The following is a 26735-nucleotide window of genomic DNA, read 5'->3' on the forward strand; positions in this document are numbered from 1 at the left end:
CTACCAGAGCAGTGGGCCCAAAGTCCTTTTGTCTTTATAAACATGTAAGGCAACAGAACTGGTCATTGTCATCCTTGCAGCAGAGCCCTGGTTCCTTCAGGATGGGTGCTGTGGGGTTTCCTACCTCTGCACCTCCTGTGCTCTTTAAAGGGGTGCCCACTGTGCCTGGCCAGCTGATGGCTGGAGGTCTCCCTTGTGCTGTGAGGGTAGCACAAGGCTGGCTGGGAATTCAGGCTGGCTTTGGGCAATAATAGCAATCTACTGTCCTTTTTCCTCTGCCCTTTAGTCATTTTGCAACCTCAAGAGAACAACTGACCACTTGTGTTGTTAGACCTTTGTTGAAATAAATAAATCAGCCTTCCTGTATAGCTGTGTGCTGTGTATATATACATAACACATCCTTTGAGTTATGTGGGCTGGGTTTTTATTTTCAGAGTCTGAGTGTGAAGAGGGGCAAAAAAAGCAGAGCAATTTTGATATAGAACATATGCTCAGTGAAGCAGGAAGAATACCTTACTTTTGTATTGTGGAATGGTAATTTCCCAAATCTCAGGACATGCTGGAATTATGTGAACTTTAAAATTAAATGTATAGTGATTTAGAGAAGTGAATGTCAAAATAAGACATAACTTGAAGAGACACTGAATATGTTGCTAAAAATTGGTATTTATAGATTTCCTACAGCTGTTAAATTTGAGAAGGAGAGATGAGGAATCTGTGTCTCTATTTTACATGTTCACTAGAAGGTTAGCACTATGGTTTTACTCACTGGAATTGTATTTATGACTAAGTATGGTAGAATATGTTTTAAATTTATTGGACTAGTTCCTTTAAAGTAGTGATTAACTGTTGAATGCTGGAATTTTTCTTAGCAGCTCCTTTGTAAATGTGAGAAATGAATAAATTACAGATTAACAAAGAGGAGATATCCCTACATGAAATACATGTTTTCTTAATTTCAAGAAAGTATCTGTAGACTTGGTTTTTGAATGAGTTTCAGGGAAGTGATAACAACTGGTACTGTCGAGGAACCTTCTAAGTCGATGGTGTCATTTTTAGTGTGATTAGATGTACCTTGTGTTTTCAGTTTAACTTAGCATACATGTGTGTGTGCGTAACATACATCCATCTTTTATCTGCTAATTATAGAATCTATAAGGATGGAAAAGTCTTCTAAGATCATCCAGTCCAATCATTAACCAAACACTGCCATGTTCATCAGAAAACCATGTTCTCAAGTGCTAACACTGTATTCATTCTGGGCACAACATACAGTAGAGCATATTTTACTCTTTTAGAAGTTGATTATTGGTCTTGTATATCTCCTTTTTCATTTGCATCCCAGCAAATTTCCCAGCACATCCTGGTAATGCAGTGTCTCTCTATAAGTGTAGCATCTGTATAATTTGGGTATTTAGAAAGGCCTTCCTTCCTGCTTCCTCTAAGCATTGTTTGCGCACAGTAGATCACTTTCCAGACATACAGTTGTTTATTTAAACCAATATAATAATAGTTTATAATGCTTGCTTAATGCATAGACTAAGTAGCCTACAAAATATTCATGTTGCTGTCTGTGCCAAGGAAGCAGAGCACACCACTGGAATGTTTTCAGTTCTAAATATCTGCTTGTCAGTGGGAAAGTGGCCATATTTGTCCAGCTGAAGACACCAGCAGCCCTGTGTGATGGTGTTACTCCTAAGTAGATGTGTGTTTTGTAACACAAGTATAAGAAACAGAAGAGGTAAAATGAAAGAATTTGAGAGATTCTTTGCTGAAGGAAAGAGCTTGAGAAGAGTGCTGTTTACAGCTATAAATATCTAGAATGGGCTTATGCCAGAGTAAAAGCAATAAGTCTTTTAGGTTGTCAAATGGACAAACTAGTAAATAATTTCAGCATTTGCCAGAATCTTACGTGCTCTGACTGGGCTCTTTTAGGTAGGCCATATGTGTAATATAAAGTTTACTTATTTGGAGATACATTTAACATTATGTGGGATTTTTGATTTAGCAGAATGATAAAAAAGATACCAAAATCACAATGCCAATGTAATTTGTACTTTGTTAATATGAAATACATTAGCAACAATAATAATTCAGTCACTACACCAATATGTGGTAAATGTTCTTGGGCTCTGTAATAAGCTCACCATCATGATGCTGGCCATCACCAGCTGTTGAGAAGGAGTACATGGGTAGAAAACAGCCCAAAACTATCTCTGATTTTATTTTTTTATGTTGCTAATTGTTCAATTCTTACACACTTTGCTGGTCTGAGCCACGTATTTATGCCTTCCCTGTGCTGATTTGGGAGACATTCTCAATTTTTTAATGAATTTGGAGAAATATTTGATCCACTCAGCAGTGGTGTAGTCAATTGATTCACTCCAATGACATAGCTGTTCATCTAACACAAAGGCCACCCTCGGGTGCCATTTGTGTGGAGACACAGTCAGCCCTGTTTGCAGCAGCTGTGGTCAGTCCCAGCCTGCATTATTTCTTGAGCTTCAGGGCACACAGCCCTTGCCCATCTCCTCTCAGCCTTCCTCTGCCATTTATTGGCCAGTCACAGCATTTTACATCAAGATTGATCTATAAATAGAACAGATAATTCAGTGGTCTGTTTGATCAGCTGTGATTCACTGGTTTTTAGCATTTTGATTTGTGAACCCCAGGGGTCCTTCAGCAGAGTGTTGTCCCTTTCAGACACCCCCTTAGATAGGCAGTTATATATACTACCTAAACAAACAGGCTACTCCCAAGTTACTTTCAGCCATTCCCAAAGCCTGGTTGGTGTGGATCTCCAGACCTTCATTTGTAGCTACAGTGGTAATCATGTGTTTATGATAAGCAGCTCTGGAAATCAGAGCTGCAAGGAGACCAAGAAATATGGAGGTATTCTCCAGTGCTCTTCCCATCTTGGAAGGCAAAATAAGGTGTGTGAGCAGCATGTCAAACCCTCATTGTCACATTGTGGTTTTTATATACAGTGAGTCTAAGAAAGATGAATGTTGCCAGTGTAACTGTACCTTTCCATTATGATTGTGAATTTGTGGAAGAGCCAATAACTTCTGATCTACATAATTGACTTCCAGTGTAGGGGAATAGAAAGTAATTTTTCAAAATTCACAGTTTCAATCTGATTAGAATTATTTTTCTCATGAAATCATAATGGCCCTTAAAAATAATCCCCTGCCAAGAATTCAGATCACCATGGCTATTACATCAATTTAAACTGACGTAGGTTTTGGTTGCTGAGTCAGTTATGTATGCTCTGCATATATATGCAGTCATCATAGCTGAAGTATAGGCAGTACAGCAGCCTGGTTCAAAAATATTAATTGAAAAGTTAATTGACTTGGATCAGAAGGCTTCTTCTATGTGCCTGAGATTGGATCAAGGAGAAAACAAAGTGTAGTGATGAATGGCCATGTATAAAGCTGGGGTTGCTGTACCATGTTAGGATAAACGGAACTGTAACAGGTCCTATTTTACTTGAAGATTTTCTTGATTATCTAGAAGAAGATCTAGATCACAGATCAATTAAATGTTTAAGCTATTCCAAATGAGGAAATAGAAATATTATTTTGAACAGAAAATTCTCAAAACTTGGAAATAATTAATTTTGGAGGATAGGAAAATTTCAATATAGGCAAGTTGGGTGGCATTTAATGTTGGTGCTATTGTGACAGATGTCACAGGAAGTGCCATGTAGAGATGTTAATAAAAGGAAGCTTTTTAGGGTTGGGAGGAAACAACAGTAACCTCCTCCATCCACCCAGTTGCAAATACCAACTGACTGTAGAGGTTTTTGGGTGTTCAAGAGCTGTTGTAAACACTCTGTAATGCCTGTGCAAAAGTCCATACTGCTTCATACCAGCCCTTTCCTGTCATTGTTAAAAGCATCCTGTAGTTATAGTTCCAGGAGATTTTACTACTGTGGTGCCAGTATGCAGCAGTAGAGTTTGGGAAGTTACTGGAGAATCAGTATGGGATGTGGAATGAATGCAGAATAAAGATTTGCTACAACTGTACATGCCAAATATTGACCTTAAGCTTGCCTAGGTCAGGAGATGAGCAGGTACCCTTCTAAAGGGGGGCAACAGAGCTGACTGAAATGCCTGTGAACCAGCAGGGGTGGTCCCAGATCCTTTCTTTTCCTCTGCCAGTGTTTGCCTTGGCCACCACTCTCCACCCCCACACCTGCCTGTTCTGCTGATTTTGGCACGTGGGGCTGCTTTGCTTCAGCAGTTCAGCCTAATAACCTGGCATTGAGCCACTGGGTTTGTTAGGCTGGTGCACTGCTGGGTTAGAAAATGCAACCAAAGCTGCAGCAGCTCCAAGGAGAAGTGGGGTAGCCCAAGAGAAGGAGCAAGAGTCCACAGCCAGGCCAAAGAGGTGGGGAGGGAAGGGATGCTCCTGGTTTTGCTGTGGAGTAGCTGAACAATAGAGTAGTACTGCACTCCTCATGACTCTGCAGAGCTCTCTGCTCAGGCTGGCTGGGCTGGAGGATTGAGATGGTTACCATGTGCAGCTTCACCTACAATTTCATTTTCCTGTGTGCCAGCTGGGGATAACCTCTTCAAGGAATGAAGGGATTACAAATTGACTGTTGAGTTATTTGAAGAAAGGGTACGTGCAAGTGCCTGGGTAAAGTTTCAGCACAATAGTTCACCTCTCTCTGTGCATGAGCTTACATCAGTGGATTACTGAGATGAAAGTGGAAGTTTGCACTGCAGTGGGAATGTAGAGAGGCCCTTGAGATGAGTTTGTTTGAATTGTTACAGTGGTTTGTTTAAAAACAAACAACCCAAGTAAAAATAGCCTCTTCCAAAGTGATATCTAGCTTTGCTTTCACAACAGGCTTTGGAAATTAGAGATTAAACCTAAGATTAAAGCTGCTTGAAAATTAGGGGAAAACAAGTGCATGTCTCCCCACTGCCCCATTGAGCATACATTGGATTGCTTGAACATAGAATACATCTGCTTTAAACTGCTTTCATCAGATGCATACTTTTATTAATAGACTTGGGATAAAGTTGTTCTGCGAAAATGTAACACATGCCTTTGTGGCTCAGAAAATGCAAGCTTTCCCTTTCTGCCCTCCCCCAAACCAGACTGATGGTGCAGTAGATATAAAGTTAAAACCCCAAGCAGCTGAGCTCGGTGTGGTGGTGTCCTCAGAGCTGATGTCACAGAATCAGCTGGCATCTTGAGTCAGGGGAGAACTCTAATGCTGAGCAACTGGAAAATATCAGTGCACTAACTTCTCATTTCATATTGATCCCCAAACAGTTTCAAAGAACTCTATTACAAAAAAAAAAAAAAAAAAAAAAAAAAAAAAAAAAAAAAAAAAGAGGGGTTTAAGTAGGGATTACTTTTTCCTGTCTTGTAAAGAATACATTATGCGTGTGGCAAACTAGAGCTTTGAAACTCAACTTCCATCTGCGCTCCATGACAGTATTTTATTTAATTCCATGTCTAAGAGACAAGGTTTGGAAATGAAATTAGTTTGTGTCATGCACAGTTCCTGTAGAGATCAAAGGCAGACCTGTTAATGCAACTATTGCTATTCATGAGTTTCATAGCCATGTGAGTTTCAAGTTAATTATAAATGCTTGTTTAATCACTTAACAATAGGGTATCGGAGTCTCATCTGGGCATTATGCATATGGCTCCCACTTTTTTAATTAAAGCAAATTCCTACCTTTTTTCCCAAGAAATTAATTTTGGTGGTAATGCTCTAGGCTCTAGCAGGTCAGGATATGCAAATCTTCTTTTACATGTTGGACTGTTGCATGATGGATGTCTTTATTTTATTATCCTGTAACTGCCCCTCCCTCCCCTTTGAATACAGGGGTTGTAGAGCAGCCTGGTTTTCATTGTATGTGGCATAAATTGCTTTAGTTCATACACTAGAATTCTTTTTGTGACATTTTACTAAAAATTGTGTGCATTATCCCTAGGACATAATGTATTGTGAGATTAATGTATTTATCATTTTAGTTTATGAACATTTTGTTTCATGGATTTTAAACCTGAAGAGGTAAGTAGGGCACCTGTCTGACCTTCATATCACAGACAATTGTGCTGTATTTGAAAACTGAGGATTAAGACTAATTATTTTAGTTAAGATAAACGATTTCAATCCCCTGGAAATTAAATTCTTGTGCACTAGGGGAACCAGCCACAGTGCCAGCAATGCCTGAGGCACTTGGAGCAGCAAGGATTGTTAGATGAGAAATGCGGATGAGTCAACTTGAGCTGCAGAGAAGGGTGGAAAAGCCTCAAGTGCTACCCTGGTGTAGCTTCCTCCCCAATCCTGGATCCTGATTGTCCTCAGAGATGAGGTGAGCAGAATGTTCTGATCAGGACCAATGTGGGGGCTTCTCTGTGTTAGCCAAGAGTGTAATGTGCAGTTCTCATTGCACTCTGCTGTTTCTGAGGAAGAGCAAGAGAAAGGAATAACAGAAAAACTCAGAAATCCATCAGTTATGCATTTGAGGAAGAAAGTTCCTTCTTGGCTTCTGAGATGTGGGGTTAATTACAGTCATCACACTGCAGCTACCCAGTGTGTGGAGGACCCTACTGATAGTCATCCCCTGGACCTCTAAAGTACAAAGTGTTCAACAAATTCAGATTGCAGTGCTAAAAAGCACCACAACCAACCACTTGGGCTGGCTTCATGAGTGTTCTAGAATCAAACATGAATTCTCTTAGCTTTTAACATTGATTGTAAGCCTTAATTAAACACCTAGAACTAAAATTACAGCTGTCAACCCAATTTTTTTCTCACAACCTGAGTCTACTATCTAGTAAGTTGTTCTCTTTTTGCCAAGAAATGACACCTGAATTTGCTTAGGTTCGGTGTACAGCTGTTGGCTGTCTCTGTCAGCAAGACTAAAGGTCCTCAGCTGACTTGATCTTCTGCAGTTTCATTGTTATGCAGGGTGATCCAGCCTGCTCTTGCAGGAAGAGTAGGTCATGCTCCTCAGATGGCCCGTCCCAAGGCTGCTTCACTGTCCCCTGGGTTTTTATGTGTCTCTTCTCTGAACCCCTCTGCTTTCTAAATCCCTTCTGAACCTGTGTCTGAGAACTAAGATGTGTTGTGTAGTCTTACTGGATTTCTGACTAGTGTAGTAAGGAACTTTTTTCTTGGTGCCAGGGACTGCAGCAGCCTTGGTCTCATTCTCCAGTCACTGAACAGGCACTGAGCAGACCCTCCTGTGTCCCATCCTCTGCACGGTTGGGTTCCCTGAGAACCAGTGCTGGACACTCAGCCCAGCTGAAACCCGACCTGTGGTGGAGGGGAGAGCTGTGTAGCACTATTGATTTTCCTGTAGTGAGGGCCAGAGCCAGTTCTGAGTAGAGGATGTCATCATCTTCACTCCAAATCTTGTTCAAGCACGTGTAGTTTGCTATTTGAGAGGCTACTTGAGAACTTACTTTAGCTGACAACATCCGTGAAGATCAGAGTCTATTTACTTCTAGAGGGATGTTACATTCACGTTTCCTTTTCTTCATACAAACTTACTCTGCTGCTATTTTGAAGTGTGATTGTCAGTAGAGCCTTCTTGATGTAGCCCATTAGGAAGATACAATATGTAAATGCTAGAATTGGCATCTGTGGCTAAAACACAGGGAACACTCCTTTTCTAGGAAAATGTTTTCCCTTAGATAAATGAAAATCCTATTGTTTGGCTGAGGATTGACCTCACACATGGGCAAAAGGTTAAGAGACAGAAAGGCTTATCCATTTGGCACGTAGGATTCAAAGCCAGGCATGTTGCCAGTAAGCTCAATCAGAGCAGAGGACACGATTTTACATAAAGTTCATAATGGCTTTTTTTAAATGAGCAGGAAGCTTTCTTTTTCTAATCAAAACCTAGATAATTTAAATATCTCTTTCTTTGGTAATATCCAGACATTGTCCATGGATAAGGGACCCCCAAAGGAAAAGCTAAGTGATCACAGCTGCCTGTGTCAGCCTGCTCCCAAAAGAGATCATCTGGCCAGCACACGTCAGTGGGAGTCTGCCTGACAGAGGGGTGTGTGCACAGAAACCAAATTGCAGGCTTGGGATCTAAATAGGATCGTGATCTTTGATTTTCAATCTGTGTCATAACTTTTCTCTGTTTATTCCAGTATGTGGAATCTGACAGTTTGCCTTTGCTCAGGTCACTCGGTATTTATTTTCTGTGTTATGTTACTGACTTGAAGAGAAAAAAAAAAAAACCAACCCAAACCCAACAAACAAACAAAGCCCCAAACCACCTAAAACCAGTGCTTTTCACTTTTCAAGAGTTTAGTTACAGAAGACAGCAGTGATGACAGCCATTCCCAAAAAGGAAATCATTCCCAAACTGAGAGTTCACAGCAATGTAAAGAGCAGCTGTGAGTATAAGAAGGGGTTACAAGTGAAGAAATGTTTTTTTTAAGGTTAATTGTATTTCAGGAGAGGCAATAGGGTTCATAGAGCAGATGGCACAGGAAGGATTGCTCAGAGAAAGTTTAAACTTAGTAAAATCTCAAAAATCAGATTAAGAAGACAGATGGGATTCTGGATTGGAATGCTACCATTTAGGGATTTTTGGTCTTTTTTTTCACTTTCCCAAATTATAACCTTGAAAATGCTCGAGTTTTTTATACAGCTTACAATAAATTTAGTACTATGAAACTGGGAGGGTGCTGCACTTAAGCAGCTGTTTTCACAATAACTAGTAGTTTTGGTTTGCACTCATTTGAAGAACAAGTAGGAGGTTTAGTGTTTGAAAGAAGACAAAGGACTGTAAGAGAAGAGATTTACACTAGACTTGCTTGAGCATACCTATACATCAGCCTTGATAATTTTGTGGAATTTACCCCTGCATTTGCTGGTTTTATTTTCTCTTTTCATACTTACCTGCTTTTCCCACTTAGCTTTAGGATTCTTGAAGCAGAGTTGAAAGGTTGCACTATTTAACATCTGCAAGTGGGCCATTCCTACCTGCACTTATAGACAGGGAGACATAGCTTTTTTTGCCCTTACAGAAAGGGTGTTTTTGCCTGTGGTTTATCTCCTGGAAATGACAGTTATCCTAAGTGGTTCTTGTTTTGGACTTGAATCTTTTCTCAAAGAATATAATGGCAGGACGCACACTAGTGGTGCAGACAAGCGACTCTGGCTCTGCCTGTGCCCACCAGTGCTAGCAGCCAACAGGGAAGTACATGCCAGACAGATGAGGTCTGAAAGAGACACATTCACACCACAGCAGTCAGGAGCCAGGTGTATCAGACAGGGCTATGGCTCAAGCATAGCCTGATCTGACTGTGGCTGGCTTGTCTGGGGAAGTGAGAGAGACCACAGCTGCCCTGGGTCTGTCACCTCAGCCATCTCTGCTTTGCTCTTAAATGAGGAAGCATCAGCACTCTTCACCTTTATGTCCCATTCCTCCAGGACCTCACTAGAAGCACAGAACAAAATTCCTCCAGAACTCAGCAAACACTTCTACTCTACATACAATAGTCTGAGAATGAAGCAGGCTTGGCTTCCCTCATCTTTTGCAGTGCCTTCAGTTCCCTGCCTTCGTCTGCAACTGTGCCTCTTCTCTGAGTTCATATGTCTTTAATTCTGTGTGAGGTCTTTGCTGCTTTGCTGTCGTAGGCTGCAGAACTCAGGAATAAGGTACCTGCTTTATACCCACTGTTTGCTAAGAGTTCCAGCTAAAAAGTTTGCCAGATATTTTAAATACTCTATTCCTTAGTTTAAAGTCTTCTAAACTGCTTCTAATTGATTTCATCCAGTATACCTACTCTTTCAGTCTAAGACTTCCCAATTAATTAGACATCAGCCTGATCTTGGGTCACTTGTTGTCCTTACTCTGCTGTCTTATTTCCCGTCTCCAGTTCCCCTGATCCTCAAGAAGTGCCTGAATATATTCTAGCAATTCTGAAACTTACTGTCTCTTTTTATAGGTTGTTCTCATCACGTCACTGTTTGAGAGGATGTTTTCTACAACAATTTCTTTCCAGTTTTAAGCTTTTAATCATTCAGTTGCTGTGGAAATTACAGTGATAACGTAGCTTTAGTGTTCGTGACTTCACTGCTGCATTAGATAAGAAAAAGGAGCTGTCATGTGGGAGAAGGCTCTGAATTAAGCAAGTTGTACACATTTCACATGTTTGTCAGGGAAGATAACACATGAAAAGGAATTAGGATTTTTCAGGCTGCTAGGGTTTTCTCTATCTGCTCAGGAGAAAACATGTTAAATATCAAAAAGGAGAAAACAAGCCCAGTGTCTGATCTAGGGACTGTGTGGTTTGGACCAGCAGTTCCAGTCTGCTGCCTTTCAGGACATCAGTATTCTGTCTTGGGTGATTGCCTTTGTCATTTCTGTTCAGAAGAAGGATTTTGGAAGCCCCTGTCCTTCCTTATCAGAAAGAGAGAGGGATGCAGAAAGAGAGAAGTATGCAGACAGAAGCCCATACATAGCTATGGAGTGGGAGATAAAGACATTTCCTATTGGAGATACTCATGGCTAGTTCTGTGATTTGGGAAGAGAAAGATGGATTTGTGAATACAGGAAATTTTATTTCTTTTCTTGTGATCAATTTTAGTAGTAGTCTCTCTTCTAGAATTTCTAGAATGTACATACGGAATTAAGTTGATATGATCCTTCTGTTGTTTTCTTACCCTCTTCCTTAATTAGCATTTAATATTCCAGAGCTCCCTGGTTCCTTATATGTGGTTGTTTTTAGAGAAGGCTGAACTACCATGTTACTGAAATTGCTAACAGCGATGTCCAGCTTGTCCTGTTCTCTTGCTTTTTCTTTAATGCACCACCCATTGAGGTTATTCTTAACCTCATCCATTCTTGCATTCTTTGCTAGGAAATTCAAAGTGGGAAATGCTAAGAGTGCAGCTATCTGGCTTTGGATCTAAGCATATCCCTCCACTTTGAAAATTAAAACTTACACTGTTTGTTGTCCTCATGTTTGTAAATACATGAATATATATTTTTCCTTCATTGATTAATGTGGCTGCCTTTCACATACACAAGGTTTCACAAGTTGCTTGGTAGTCAAGGCAAGGTTTCTAAGGAGGCACTCTGTACTGGACACCAGAGTATGTGGACACTGCTTTTCAATGCACATTGCTTCCTTTGACTACTAAATGCAAAACTGGGAAGAGGTCCAGAATCTTTCATAGCTGGAATATATTTCATGCTGATCCCATCTAAATTGGCATCCTCCATTGCCAAGTTCTAAAGCAATGGCTGCGATGATGATGAATTTCTCTAATGGGGTTTTTGTTCAGGGCTGCTTGATATTGGTCTTTTCAGTACTGTAGGATTCAGAGAGAAGGTCTCTGCCTATGAAAGGGCCCAAGATATTGATCTTTCTGGCTGAAATGCCCTCAGGACAGATGTGCTGATACTTTTGTATTAGGTCCTCATGTCCTTTTAAACTTCTAGGTTGTTACAGTGTGTTTCTCCCCATACTCGGTTGTGTCATCTCACTGTTGAAACTCACCACAAGGATTTCGTTAAATTCTGTGTTTTCTTCTTGGTATCATGTCTGGTTGACTCAGGACTTTACCCAAAATAAGTTCTTACAAGGCATTTGTAATAGAACAGAACTGTACCACCAGTACTGTTCTGTAGAAATCAGTGTAATGTTTTTGAATGTATATGAACAGGAAGTCATGCCCTCTTTCCTGGGCATCCCATGCAGAAACATTTACACATGGAGTGGGAGGAGAGGATCTTGCTTGTGAGAGGCTGAAGCTTCCTGACACAAAAAGGGAGTTTGCAAAATACCATCTACTACCTTAGGGAATGGAGTAAGCTGAGATAGGGAACTTCATGTAAGAACAACAGAATCTCCAGATATTGGGATGGGAATGAGAGAAAGGGGAGAGTTGGAGAGAAAAGAGAGAGGGATATAAAAGTTCATATAAAAGGAAGAGGCAACTGGAAGTGAAAAGAACCCAAGGAATGTCTTGGTGGAAGCATTGCTGTCTTGGACCCAGCATTGCTGGGTCTTTTTAACACAGCATTGGATTTAAGTCATGGTTATTGCAGAAAGGCAACAGCTGCTGCTTTAGTGCATGAGGCAATTGAACTATTGTAGGCACAGAAAAATAATCATAGATACAGAAGAATGCCTTCCAGAGGGACTGTCTTGCACAAGCCACTCCATTTTATGTAACAAAAGCCTGGTGACACAATGCATGGTTTAGTCATAGGAGTGCCCAGAGTGGACAAATACTGTACATCTGGAAACATTTAAACTAGTAATTATTTTCTGGAAAAATGGCAAATTACTCAAGAAAAATGTAGTCCATTGTGTTGGCTTCGGCCTGTATATCTGCAGGATGTATGATTCTCCTGACTGCCTAACCGTCACTTTGCTTCTCACCATTACTGTGTGGGGACAGGTGTTACAGTAGTGTCAGGGCTGCTGGTGTCACTGCCAGCACTCTGCATCCCACCTGGGTGTCCTGTGCTTTGAGGACATGGACATGATCCTGTGGGACTTCTCCACCTTGGTTAGACATCACCAGGAAAGTCCTGTGCCAGCTGGGGCAATCTCTCCCACCAGAGCTGAAAATATCCAACTGCAGCACAGCCTGCTCTATTGCCCACTTTCTCCCTGTCACAGCAGATTTCCTCCATTCCATTGCTACACAGAGAGAATTGCTTTGGGAAGGAGTGAGGAGCAAACCCTGCTGGCAGCCTTTCCCTCTCCCCTCTGCTGCTGAAGAGGACTGGCTGGAGCAGAGGCGTGGCAAGGCAGGGAGCAGAGTTTCCATGCCCTGCTGTCTGTGACTAACACAGGATGTTTGATAGCACACATTTAGAATTGCCACAGTACAGCAGAACTCTGTGATGGACATGCTGCCCCTCAAAGGGAGTGTTGCCTGCCCTGGAGATGTGCTGCCCAGCTGCATGGGGGTCACAGGTGGAGACAGATACCTCCACAGTTGAAATTAGTTGGGCAATAATTCAGGACCTGGTCTGGCTTGTAGCAGACTCTGCAGTGTCTCTGAAGAGTGACTGCCTGAGATGGAGAGCTTCAGGCCAGTATAAGAAGTCATACATGGCACCAAAATGTCAGAGCTGGTGTCTTTTCAGTCATTGGTGTGTCAGCATGTTCTAACTGCTGCCTCCCACAGAAGCTCTTCAGACAATAATCACTGTGCTTGTTTGTCATTACAGAAGTAACGCTGAAGGTCCATGTAAGCGATGCCAGCACCCATCAGCCAGTAACTGAAGCCTTCATTGAGATTTTTACCAACCAGATCTCCATTGCATCTGGAACCTCAGGAGCAGATGGCACTGCCTTCCTCAAGTTTCAGTATAAGTTGGGCAATCAGCTGATAGTGACTGCTAGTAAACATGCATATGTGCCAAATTCTGCACCATGGAAACCTGTAAGATTGCCTGGTAAGAGATCTTTATTTTTCTTCTGAGGTAAGATATTGAATCTAAAGGAAGCTACACAGTTTTGTATGATGTGTTTTAATGCTTGAATTCCTGGGTGGGAAGAGAAATATCTGCACATTTCAAAAACAGTAACATTTCTTCCTCAATTAAACTGCAGCATCAAGGCTGAGTGGAGATTCACTCTTCTTCTGAAGGTCCTTAATACAGTGCTACATCAGTTTTCAAACACCTGTTGGTGCTCCTACAGCTCCATAGAAAATAGAAATCTATTCAAGATCTTTTTCTTTATGGGAACTCTGTTTCCAAGAACCTTGTTTCAGCCATTGTGGTGTATTCTTGCTTCTCTTCCTAGGTGTGGCAACAACTGTTGCACCATAGGCTGCAGTGTACAAAAATGTCCTGTCTTTTAGTTCTTAGCCATGTCAATAAAATGTTTTCAATCTGCAGCTATGTTATCCACATGTAAGGATTTTTACTAACTTAATTAGCATGGCTTTGCTTCTTCCACAGGCAAACAAGTATAACAATAATACCTACATGTTAATTTTTATCAGAATGCCTCAGAACCTTATATTAGTTATACAAAAGGAAAAATTGAGTCATGAAGCCTATTTGTGACTGCTAAAAAGAACAGATTGAGGGTGGCTTTCAAACCTTGAGATGTAACATCTACATGAAAATCATATCCCAAGTTTCATCTGCCTTTCTTGTAATCCTCAGCTACAATTAGGGTCCATGTAATTTGGGAATGGTCCCAGGTTTGTATTATACCCAAATCACACCTAAATAACACACACCTTAGGTTTGATAATTAGCCTGGGCCAAAGCCACGGGAGGTTTTAAGGGCACTAATATTTAAATAGTGTATATGTTCCCAGGGCAGTGTTGAATTCCATGCCTTGGCTCCATTTTATTTATTAATATCAACATAGCCAGAAGGGCTGCGTGACTTGCTGCAAGGTCAAGTAGCAAAATGTATTTTCAGAAGGGGAAAGGAACATGAATCTCTTCAAACCCAGAATTATGCTTTAGGCATTTCAATGTGCTCTTTACTTATCTGCTTTCACTTGCTTCAGATAACAGAGGAGTGTCCTCTTCCACCTTTTCTGTACTGTATTCCACCGTGTTTTTCAGCTAGTTAATGGAGCTAACAGCAAAGACTAAGTCAAGCTCTTTGGGGTGTGGTGAAAGAATAAGAAGCAACTGAAAAGGGCTGCAGCCAAGAGAGTTTCAAATAAGTGAAAGGCAACAGTTCATTACAGTAGCAGCTGTCACAGCTGGTCTGTGGCTGAGCAAATAATTCAGTTGTAAATAAGAAACCCAGCCAGGTTCTATAAACCGGCCCCTGGGTTGACACACAGGGACTTTAACCAATGGACTGTGATCAAATTGCCCCACAAACTTCCTAAGCTACAGACTTCTCACTGGTTAGGAAACTGGGAGGTGTTAAGAGCAGACCAAAGAGCATTATAGGCTGGGATGTTTCAAACCTGCCATATAAAGCTGGGTTCAAACAATAAAGGTCTTGCTATTGCCACAGAGACCTTGGGGGTGTGTGTCTGTCTGTCCCAACCCACCCCTCCATGATACAAGCAGCAAAATTGGAATAGGTCGTGTAGAAAGGTTGTGAAATGTCCACTTTGAAAGACATTCGGAGCTCAACTGGACAACCCCTGTTTGGTGGAAGAGAAAATGTCCAGAGGTCCCTTCCAGCCATAATTGTTCTGTGACTCTGTTTAGAAATTTCCTTTGAGTTTTCTTCTCTTTAAATAAGATGAAGTGCAGCTTTCTCAGCATACTTCCTGTGATTTTAAAGGATGAAAATATGCAATAACCGTGCCTTGTGTCTTGTCCCTTTCTGACTTATACCCTAGGTCTTTTGAATGAGATGTACTCTTCCATAGCCTGGAGTTTGATTAGATTTTTGCTTGTTGTTTTGCTTAAAAACTGATTTTGAGGGAAGGGAATCAAACAGGGCATTTTTGTTTTAGTAAATCATTGAAGTTAAAGAGCAGTAATTGTATAGGTTCCACAAAGTCTTTCTTTTCATGGCTGAAACGTGAGCTTAGCTCTGAAAGCAGATTAGTTTCACCTCTGATTGTCCCCCACTGAAACTGGTAGATAGTTTGCCATTGATTTAATTGGAAGTAGAGTCCTTTACTTTGCTTCCTGTACCTTGAACTTATTCCTTTTTTTGATTAAAGAAACAAGTTATAACTTGATATGCCCCATGTAGGTTTAATAGGGTTGTTCTTTGAATTAATCCTGAAAAGGTACAGGACATACAAGTTAAGATACTTAGGCTTTTATATTTTGTATTGACTAAGACACCTATAGTCTTTAAAAAACTTTCCAAGACTGTTTGTATTTAAATGCCTATCATGCTTTTAACTAGCATAGTATAGAACTTTGGAAAAATGTGCAAATTGTTTTGTTGCTATTTTTAAGCTGGTTTGAATGATGGGGAACAGGCAGCATATCTCAATCTTGGTTCTGCAGTGTGCAGTCTGGGCGCACCCATACAGCTGCATCCTCATTTCCCAGAAATGCTTGTTAGCAGTCCTAGGAGCTGTCACCCACAGAGCAGATCCCCCACTCTGAGAAGCATTCCACCCAGGGCAGTGTTTAAGCTGCCATCCTGTGTGCTGTGGTAAATGAACTATGGCCATATTTACCTCAAATGGGAAAGTGATAACCATGAGCAGGGAGTAGGTTTGAAAGCTAAAGGGTGGTAATGTGCTGTAGCAGAACTTGGCCAAAGGATCAGGATTCCTCCATCACAGGCAATGTGCATTAGTAATGGTGTTATGCTGAAAAGCTGTGCAGCCACTGAACTTGTGATTCTGTTGTAGTAGCTTCAAGGAGTAAACGTCGAGGGTTTTCTGTTCTTATAGTTTGGCAGAAATTAACGAAAATAATTGCTACCTCTTTGTTGCTTAAGCAGAAGGATTATTTATTTACATAGTGATAAATGGTAGGAGGAAAAGATTTAAGATCTCTTCTTCCATTAAAATATTTATCAGCAGTGCCATGACTCCACTTATTAACAGTTCATAAATTTAACATCCCTTGGGTTGTTGAAGTTTTCATGATGGAAGATGTGTTCATCTGTCTGCTCTTAACTACGCTTAGATTTTTCTTTGTAAAAAATTTGGAAGAAAACATTTGTGACTGGTAATCCTTATTTAAAAGGATACTTCTTTTGGAGCAGTGTATGCAATAAAGAGAGGGAGCTGCTGAGACAACACAGTTCAGAATTCCTTGGTAGAGGCAGTGTCATGGTTTTACTCCAGTCATCAACTAAGTACCACCCATCTGCTTCCTCCTCCCCAGCCTCCGTGGGGTGGGGAGGAGAATCATAAAAAGCTAAAAACTCTGGGTTGAGATAAGAACAGTATAATAATTGAAATAAAGTAAAATTTTATAATAATAATAATAAGAATGAGACTTACCAAAAAGAGTGGGAAGTAAAACCCAGTTAAAGCAAGTGATGCACAATACAATTGCCCAGCCCATCCCTGAGCAGCAGTTGACCCCTGCCAGACAACTCCCCCCAGTTTATATACTGGCCATGACATTCTATGGTATGAAATTTCCCTTTGGCTAGTCTGGGTCAACTGCCCTGGCTGTGCTCCCTCCCAGCTACTGACAATGTGTGGAAAACTGCAAAGTCCTTGACTGAGGGTAAGCACTACCCAGCAGCACCCACACCATCAGTGTGTTATTGACATTATCACACCATCAGTGTGTTATTGACATTATTGTCATCCTGAATCCAGAACACTGCCCTGTACCAGCAGCAGAGAGCAAAACAGCTGCATCCTGGCTGAAACCAGGACAGTCAGTCAAAGAAAGCTGTGGTATTCACTATGGTGAAACACAGTTTTAGGAGCAGAGGATGATGGTTATTGTGTTTCTGGGAGGGGAGAGCTCATCTGGAATTGTTTACCTGTAAAATAAGGTTAAAAACTGGGAAAGCAGAGTATAGTGTTTCAGGACTTGTCCTTGGCATAGCCATTCAGGGAAATGTGTGTCCAACTCTAGATCCGTGCTTCAAGAAGAATGTTTAAAACTGTGGACTTCTATCAGGGGTGATTAAAAGATTGGAAAATGCAGTTTACAGGGAAAGACTTGGAAGGGCTTAATTTATTTTGTTCATTAGCAAGAAAGTTCATGGGGTAATTTGATCATAGTCCATCAATACCCTCATAGAGAACAGGAAACGGGTAAGAGAGAATTCTTCTGTCTAGCAGGCCTGTATAAAAAGAAGATCAAATGGCTGGAAATCGAACCTCTATAAATTTTGATGGGTAAAGGCACATTGTTTAACTGCCCTCATAATTATTTATTAGAACAGTGATGCTGTGGTGTATTCTTCACACGGGACACTGTAAAATAAAACTGGAGTTTTTCTATAACGTTTTCAAGTTTTGGTACAGCTATTGAATCTGCAGCAATAATTAATTCAGGGAAGGCTGTAGTTATACAGGAATAAGGCTGGATCATCACTGTCATCCTTCTGGCCTTAAAAGCTGTGTCTTTCTGTCATTGTCATGCTGAGAAAGGATTGTGCAGAAAAGCCCAAGGGAAGTTTAGAGGTTATATATTCGTTATAGTCTGGCACATATGGAAGAAGATGTTGGCATGGTTGATTGTATTGAGCTCCCCAGGGTGTCTAAATTATATTAGCTTTCTTCATACAAATTAAGTTATTGGAGTAAAGACAAATTTTGTAATTGTGTGGCCTTAGTGCTACTTGCACTAGGCTTTCTTACTTATGTTGCCTAATGTGTAGATCTGTTTTACATTTGGACAATGGAAAGAAAATGGCCAGCTGTACTTGCAATAACATTATATGTAATTTTTTTTATTTTTATGTTTATATGTATCATTAAGACCATCTTTTAGATGGAAGTTATTTTTAGGGTGTTTCTTGTAGTTTTTTCTCCTTTCTCCTGTACTTCTCCCAAACACTAACATTTCTGATCTTTAAAAGGAGAATATATTTCTTAAAGCAGAAATAGTGTAGTCTTCCTATTGGTAGCTAACATCTATATGGTCTCTTGTATTAATTAATGTGTATTAATTAAGAGGAAATTCATAAAATTCCAGAAAATCAGAAGAGTTTGTGTTGCTCTTCTGTTGACTATTTCTGAGAATGCTTTTCCTCAGCTTGCATTTACTTCAGATTAGGATGAGTACTCTCCAGGTATGGGATGCTGCCCAGTTATTACTAGTTATTAATAGTAACAAGTTATTGCCAAAAATAACCAGTCTGCATTAGTCTTCTCTTCTTCCATCTTTGAAAGCCACATGTGGACTGCAGGCAGTCGTGCTCCTTACTGTTTTCATAGCTGCAGGAGGCAGGTGGGCTCTGTGGCTAATTCCTCCCATATTTTGGGTCTTCTGGGACTGAAGAACTTGGCATGAAATTATATCCTGTTTTTACCCTGCAGAGATGTGTGTGCATACTGACACAGCCCCCTGCAAGGAGTGTCCGTACCCAGTGGGAAGGGAGGTCCTTGCAGGTAGACTTCTTGCAGCAAATACCATTTATCTGTCCCCTTTCACACCACTGGTAGGATGACAGTAGTTCTGCTATAAATAGCACTTCCCTGGTGTAGGTGGTGACTCAGTACATGCTGCATTTTAAAGCAAATTGTTCTGACTTAATCATCATACTTTGCCTTTCTGTACAACTTACGTAAGCATCTCAAAGTACTTTAAACTTAAATTTCATTAAAATATTCCTGAGGTAAGAAGTATAGCTGTTGCACAGAAAAAATAACTCAGCCAGACTGAGTTAGCATTTCAGTTCTCTTTATGTATTTCTTGTCTTTCTGTGGAGCTGGGAATTGCTTCATGTAAGGCATGAAACCCTGCTTTACACTGCACTCTGCTGTGCTTTGAGCTACCATGTGTGACGTGCAGGAGTCACAGCATAGAACATTTTGTTTAGTTCAGTAGTTACTCTGGCAATTTAACTGTTTGGTTCAGAAAATGCATGTGGTTTCTGTCATGTATACAATATGATTTTAATAGTTTGGGTGGCCTGCTTTTGCAAAAATGTGAAGAAAGTAAGCGCTGTTGTTATTGGATTATGTTATAAGAATTTAAATATGTGCCACTTAAACCACTTCTCTCCCACAGTGTTCTCCTCACTGAGCCTTGGCCTTCTTCCTGAACGCTCAGCTACTCTGATGGTCTATGATGATGTAGTCCAGATAGTCTCAGGATTTCAAGGTATGCTGGCTTTGGGAAGTCAGAATTGAAATTTGAGGGACACCAAAGAAAAAGTCTTACAGCCCAGTGCTTTCTGAACTCTGTCCTATGAGTGAGACTCATATTCTGTGGGGAGTTCTGAGTTCCCTGAGGAATGCTTCTCTGTGGGATTGTTTTACCAAATTAATAGCTGAATTCACCCCTGACTGCTGTGACTAGGGAATTCAAGTTACATGGTAATAAATGAGTTTGGACTTTATTGTGCCATTTGAGAGCTAGAGATTAAATTTCTTACACTATCTGTTGGATGTTTTTTCATTTAGCCTCATTTAAGCATCCTTGAAGGAGACATTTTATGGTGTTCTTAATGTCTGAGATTTTCTCTGGCTTAATTTTTGTTCTTGCTCCCTAGTGTGAATGACTTAGATGTTTAGGGCATAGAAAAACTGAAATTTTCTTGTATCTCATTGTTGTATACCCTGTATAAACTTGCTTTTCCTGTGAACTCCTTGTCAGGCTGCCTGCAAACCCAAGTCCTACACATTAAAACCCACTGTATTAGAAAAATAAAGTTTAAATAACCTTTATGTAAGGCCAAACACAGATTTAAAGTAACTGTAGTATCAGTTAGATGAACAGTGTTTTCTGAACTGCACAGTGAAGAATAAAATGTTCGTTTGACTTAGGGTCTGACATAAATTAGTCCAACTGATGTGCTGGCTGAGGTAAGTCTGTTAATAAAAGAACAGGGGATTTTAAAGATGCTTTGAAGCAGAACATGGGCATATCCTTCCTCTGGGCACTCTTATTGTGCATAAATGGTGTCTTATTCACAAGAAGTCTTATGCTTGCCATCATTTAAACTCTACTGTATAGTTCATAAACAAGGAAATAGTGCCCTCAATAGTATTCCAAGATAACCTTGTTTTATCTGAGAGAATATAATACAATTATGCCTTCCTGACATATTTTTTAGTTAGAAGCCATCCGACACAATAGGCTTTTCATTAGTGATAGCACTAGATATGGCTGGAGCTGAAAATGCATTAAACAAATTAGGTAGCTGATGGAATGCTCAGAAGGAGCTGGAGAGAGCTGCTGTACATATATTCTGCAGTTTGAGAGCTGGGCATTGTCTAATGGGGTGAATTAGATGGATGGTGAACTGTGTAAAACACAAGGGATTCCATTAGGCAAGACATGAAACATTGTTTACCAACAGTATTCCATTGTCATGCTGTATTAAATACTCTTATTCTTATGCAAATGTGCTAATATTATGCAATTAACTGAAAAAGAAAAGTATTTTCATGTTCACAGCTTCCTTCAAAAAAACAGGGGATGCTAAAGGACTAGAGGGACATTTAACTGAGTGAGACTCATACATATTTTCAACATAATCTTCTTTTCCTTCAGTGCATTGGTCCAATGTGTTAACAATATATGTGAATTAGAATAATTTAACTTCTTCTTCTGGGATAGCAGAAAAAAAGCATAAAGGAAGAAAGGGGTTCCTGGAGTATGCTTAGGATTTGAACTTGCAGTCTTGCCCAGTAAAATCTATTTTATGGGTCCAGTCCTCATTTCTTTTCTTGGGACTTCTCTTGTGATGAAGCCTAAAAGAAAGACAGCCTAGACATTGTTCCAGTATTTGAATGGAGCCTCTCTAGTCTCCATCCAAAAACCTTGTGACCTAGTTTTTCTCTGTTATTTCTCTAATTTACTTCCCAGTAACCTCACACTGTTTCAAAAGAGCTGATCAGGAGTTACCTTAGTGCAAAAATGAGAGCAAACCAGAACTCATTAAACCAGGAACAGAGTGGGAACACTGGTGTTTGAAGCACCAGTCAAAGGGAAAGAAAGGCCTGTCTTGGTACACTAAGTTACCAATTGCATTTGAATAATTAATCAAGCAAGTGATGTATTATGCAGTTGAGAAGTTTTTCTGAGTTGATGCAGGCAGCTTCATTTTCAGGATGGCATTACAATCCACTGTCAGTAATTGTGAGGGATGGGGCTTGCCAGCCCCTGGGTCACTGCAGTTATTTAATGCCAGCACAGTGATGGCAGGATTTCAGTGTGTACTGAATGGGACCTGTCTCTGACCCATGAGCAATCAGAGCATGAACTGCTGCGACTTCAGATGTTACTGCACATGGATTAAACCTCAAATGCTGGTGTGGTGCCACATGTCACATATGCAGGGTGACAAGAGGTGCCTCACAGGGACTCCTTGAGGTTACTTGCTCAGGAGTGTACTGGCAAACTGGAGGTGACAGCATTTAAATCTGGCCGATGTGTTGATGAGAGGCTGTTTGAAGAAGGTAAGATCAGTGCTCAACAGTCTTTACCTCACGGCACACATCGTGTGGGAAGAGCTCACATGCACATTTTACACTCGAATGTGCTTGGGTTTTGTAAGTAAAAACTGGATTTTATAAGTAAAAAGTAGGTATCTTCAGTAATAGAAGCAATACTAATAACCCACTCCCAGTGATAAGTGATGACTTGTTGAAAAATTCTCTTAAGAGTCTGGTCAAGTTTCTACCACTTCCAATTCCTTTAATAAATCTGCACCCAGATATCCCCCAAAATCCACTATGGCCTCTGATAAAGGAGAGCATTGGATTATCTTCCAGCAAGGTGGTGACAGAAGGTAAAAGAAAGCCTTGGTAACTGCTTCCCTCACAAGCCTTTCTCTGGAAGCTCTCAGTCTTCTGCTTGGAGTTTCTTGCCAGGTGTGGGAGACCCAGCTGAGGAATTGAGGGGAGAGTCAGGGTGACTGGCAGGTTTTTGGTGAACATCAATAGGGAAGAATTAGTTTTTCTTGGGTGTGAATTAACTACTCTATACTGATTTATTAAATGTCTGGGTATGCACTGTCACAGAGGAGGCTGTTTCTTCACCCTCAAACTTATAGCTGAGTTCATTATTGGGCAGGTTTTCTGCCAGATTTTGGGCTCAGCCATAAGAACGCTTTGTACTGCTTGTAGGACTGAAGAAACTGAGGTTGGCTTTCTGAGTCCTCCTTATCTAGTTAAAATTTGGCAGCTCATGGCTCTCTCAGTGCTAAAATCCATCAATTTTTTTTTAATAGAAAACCCATAAACTACTGTATTGCAGACTCAACAATAGTTACTTGGTTTCTAGTTTTTGCTTAGTTTGTATCTTTGGAAATAAAACACCAGTTCTTGGCAACTTGGATAGTACATCTTAACCAGAGATTACATTGAACTAGTGGTGGTAATCCTAAGGCCAGTTTCTTTGTTGTGGGTATTTTTCCCTGTGATTTTACTGTGGATATGTATATCCATGGACTGTAGGAGCCCACTCAGCAGTGCAGTCAGAGGGTTCCAAAGTGCCTGAGCACATCAGTCCCTGAGGCACAGCAACTGCTTCTTGCACAGCACACAGGAGATAAATCCTGCCTGAGTTTGTTGCAGTCAATTAATTAATCTTTTATATAGTTTACCATTTAGGTTTAGAAATCAGATAAGGAAGATTTTTTTCCCATTTTCCCACACAGGTGTTTAATGACTATTTTAAACATTTAAGGTTACTGCCAGTCTTGAGAGCCTGCTGTAAATACTAAAAGGCTCCAGAAATCAAAAAATAAAAGCAATTTAATAGCTTTTTCTTGCAGAATTACCAAAGAAATGACAATTAAACAACAATCAGCTCTTTGGAGGTGCTTACTCCTGTACACAGGCATTTTTCTTAGCCAATACAGCATTTTGTTCTGTTGAGTTTTGTTTTCTCACAGCTAGAACTCTTGCTGGAAAATTATGCAAGAAAGATTCCAGTCTCTAGGTTAAGGACACTGGCAGTTACAAAGCTTAGGAGGAATCAAGCTCATTATTCTTTCTCACAGTGAAGCTACATGCAACCTAAAAGTGCTGCCAGAGACTAATGGGGGAAAAGATGCAAAATTGTTTTGAGTTGACATCTTTGAATCACATAGTCCAATGTGAATTAAGAAGAAAACTGCTTGCCTCTTGATTTTGTGCTGTGTGGGAAGTGTTCTGTGTGTATTCAAAATGAGCTCTGGAGAATACAATAGCTTTTGATTTTAAAATTAATTTGCATGTTGTGCACACAAACTTGCAGATGGAGTCTTGCTGTGTGTTGCTAAACAGTATTAATGGTGAGTATCCTTTGAAAAAGACTATTGACTTTATAAGCTGGGATTTAAATGAGACATGAAATGCCATAGTACATGAAACAGTCTTAAATCACGTTGCAGCAAAGACCCTTCAATTAACACCTAGGGAGCTTGAAAGAAATGCTAACACTGTACAAAGCAGAGAAAAAGAGAGAAATCTTACATGCCAAGTAATCTGGTTCTATTTAGATGTGTTCTTTGCATATGGGAAAATATGGAAAATCTTTTCACCCAAGGTTTGTCAAGTGATTCTTTTCATTCAATGATTTCAATAGTGACCGGTCTCAGTTCTAGAGTTAGTTTTCATGGCCAAAGCTTTACAGAAGTAATTTAACTGAGACTACAGGTAGAACTGTCTCTTAGAAAATAATTTTGAAAAGTATAAACTACTTTTATCTTGCTATTTCAGGGAAAAGAAAATTTGAACAAATATGGTGAGCTGGATGATTTCCTAAGCTTTTCATACCCTACCTCTGAACTTAGTTTTAGTTTCAGTTACACTAATTAAAAGAGGCATGCAATGGGAGTGGAGGAGGAACAACATTGCCAGAAAAGCTTCTGACAGTAGGTGCTTTCACAATTTTGCTCTGGAATACCTGTGGAGAAATAATGGCAACTGCAAAATAAATGTGAAAATAAAGGTTTTCCATCTTTCATAATAGTCTTCTGATGTCTCTGTCCTTCTCAAGCTACTGAAATTTATAATGAAAAAAATGTAAAATTGCTTCCATGAATATGAACACCTAAATATTCTGCCCACCTTGGATATAAAGTAATTTTTAATATTTTTAGGTGCCCGGACTCAGCCACAAGTTCACTTTCAGAGAAGATCTGTGAAATTACCAGAGAACACTAGCTACAGTGATTTGACAGCATATCTGACTGCAGCCAGTTCACCCTGGGAAGTGGACAGTTTCCCTTATTTGCAGGGATTAGATGGAAATGGAACAGGTAACCCACTACTTTGCTTTTGCTCTGATTTCATATTGGTCCAGGGCTTGACTTTTGATCCTATAATTTTTTCCATTCCCCATTCCAGCAAACATTCTTTCAAATTTTGGTGACATTTCATTTTAAACTGCCCTACCAATATGCTGTTCTAGTGAGCAAGAGGGCAAGGTCTCCTATCCCTTAAATGGGGCCACTGAATAGCAAAGATGAAAACTCCTTGGCCTTGGGAGATCAGACACGTTGGTCACACTTTGAGTTCAGAGCTGAGTGTCCAAATGCACTGCATGTGCACATAAAAGATGGAAATTAATGTGAAGGAACAAGAGAGAATTTAACCTGAAGATGCAATAAAATTCTTAATCTTTTTTTCTAAAAATAAATAAAATGCCTACATATCAAGAATTTAATACTGTGTTGTTTCAATGGCTTTGTGAATACTTTTGGATGTAGCCAAAACGTGCAAATTCGTCTAGCACCAAAGAGAAAACAATGAATATTCATAGTAGAAACACAATCACTGTTAAATTCAAAGTTGTAATACATTTTTATGACTGTAACTGCCTGCTAGTCTTTTTCCACTTTTCATTCTGTCTTCAGTGAAATAATTGGTGTTTCATAGGAAAGAGAAGAATAGCAGAATAAAGAGCAGGAGCCTTCAAATTCTTAAAAGGCTGGTGTGAAAAGGAGAGTAATTTATTTTCTGTGCCTGTAATGAGTTAGAAAGATATCAGTGGCCATGCAGTGTAGCAAGAGAGATTCAGACTAGTGATTAGGAGAACCTTGCTATGGTGAGGATAGTTTAAGCTGTAGAATTACTTGTTTGAGGTGCTGGACAGAGTTAGACAGTCACCTGTGAGGATGGCAGAGGCATAGCTGAGCCTGCTTTGAAGCAGCCTGAATATCCCCTTGAGGTCTCTCCCTGCTGTTTCTCAGGATGCATTTACTTGTGATGTGTTGATCTAAGTGACTTTGAATGCTAGGTCATGTGTGTAAACAGTAGCTTGCTGGCTTCTCCCCTCCTCCCTTTGTACAAATCTGCACATCTCCCTTTCTATTACAACAAGAAATGTGTCTGCAACCTTACTCCAATCCTTCTGTCTGCTCCAGTGAGTACATCTTATCCTGTCTCATTCTACCTCCCTGTCATTTTCCTATTCTCATCTTCAACCTTCAGTTTTATCTGACTTTTCATACTCAGACATGATCAAAACCTCTTTAACTTTTTTAAAATTAAGGAATGCATTTGATCTCCCTCATTTGTCTACTTCCTCATCTCCTTTCTTTTTATCTGTAAACCAACTGAACAAACTGCTGGCAATGTGTGTGAGATTCCTCTTTCCTAAGTACTCAGCAACCCAACTTCCCATTCTTGCATTTATTTAGTGATCACAGGTCTTGCCAAGGCTTCAGATGATCCCATCTCATGGGAACTGCACAACCAGGGTATTGTCTTTCTCCTGTTTTACCTCCTAGCCCCCTATAAAGCAGATTAATGCAGCCTTAGGTTTTAGTCTTCTGTATTCTTGCATGACATAAACTTTTTTGCTTGAGCACAGGGACCCTGGATTTGATTTTTAGTTTTCAGGTAAAACTGTGACGTAAAAGACCAAAATGACTGGCAAAGAAAGGTGATTAAGAGACTGAGAAGAGCCCTGTTTTCTGAATACTGTGGTATTCAATGTGGTGTAAAACAGACTGCCAATACAATGGATTTTATTATGCAGTATAGTAGAAGTGAAATGTCCTCTGTCACTAGTAGAAGCCTCTCCTGATGTGGAAACGTGAGACTTTAAAATCCTGAAGTTGAATTGACATCCCTTTCTACATCTGCAAGTGACTTAGTGAAGACTTGGCCTGGAAAACTTTTGAAAGCATAAAAAATGAGGTCAACACCTGCTGGAGATTTTTTAATATTTTTGTTCTCAAGAGAAAAATAATATTTACAAATTTTAGAATTCTAAAAAAACTTAGCATTG

At 40.1% G+C, this 26735-nt stretch overlaps 1 protein-coding gene across 1 annotated transcript in view; it reads left to right on the top strand.

Annotated features, from left to right (window-relative positions):
• The window catches only part of FAM171A1 (family with sequence similarity 171 member A1), an 85035-nt gene that overhangs the window by 36515 nt on the left and 21785 nt on the right, over positions 1-26735 (top strand). The window contains exons 2-4 of the mRNA XM_054273720.1: positions 13197-13424; positions 19575-19667; positions 24601-24759. Coding sequence (XP_054129695.1) covers positions 13197-13424; positions 19575-19667; positions 24601-24759 — 480 coding nt within the window. The remainder of the gene's footprint in view (positions 1-13196; positions 13425-19574; positions 19668-24600; positions 24760-26735) is intronic.

Source organism: Melozone crissalis, unplaced genomic scaffold (genome assembly GCF_028551555.1).
Source record: "Melozone crissalis strain CALT ecotype California unplaced genomic scaffold, PUWL_Pcris_2 ptg000016l_1, whole genome shotgun sequence".
In the NCBI taxonomy this organism is placed as follows: domain Eukaryota; kingdom Metazoa; phylum Chordata; class Aves; order Passeriformes; family Passerellidae; genus Melozone; species Melozone crissalis.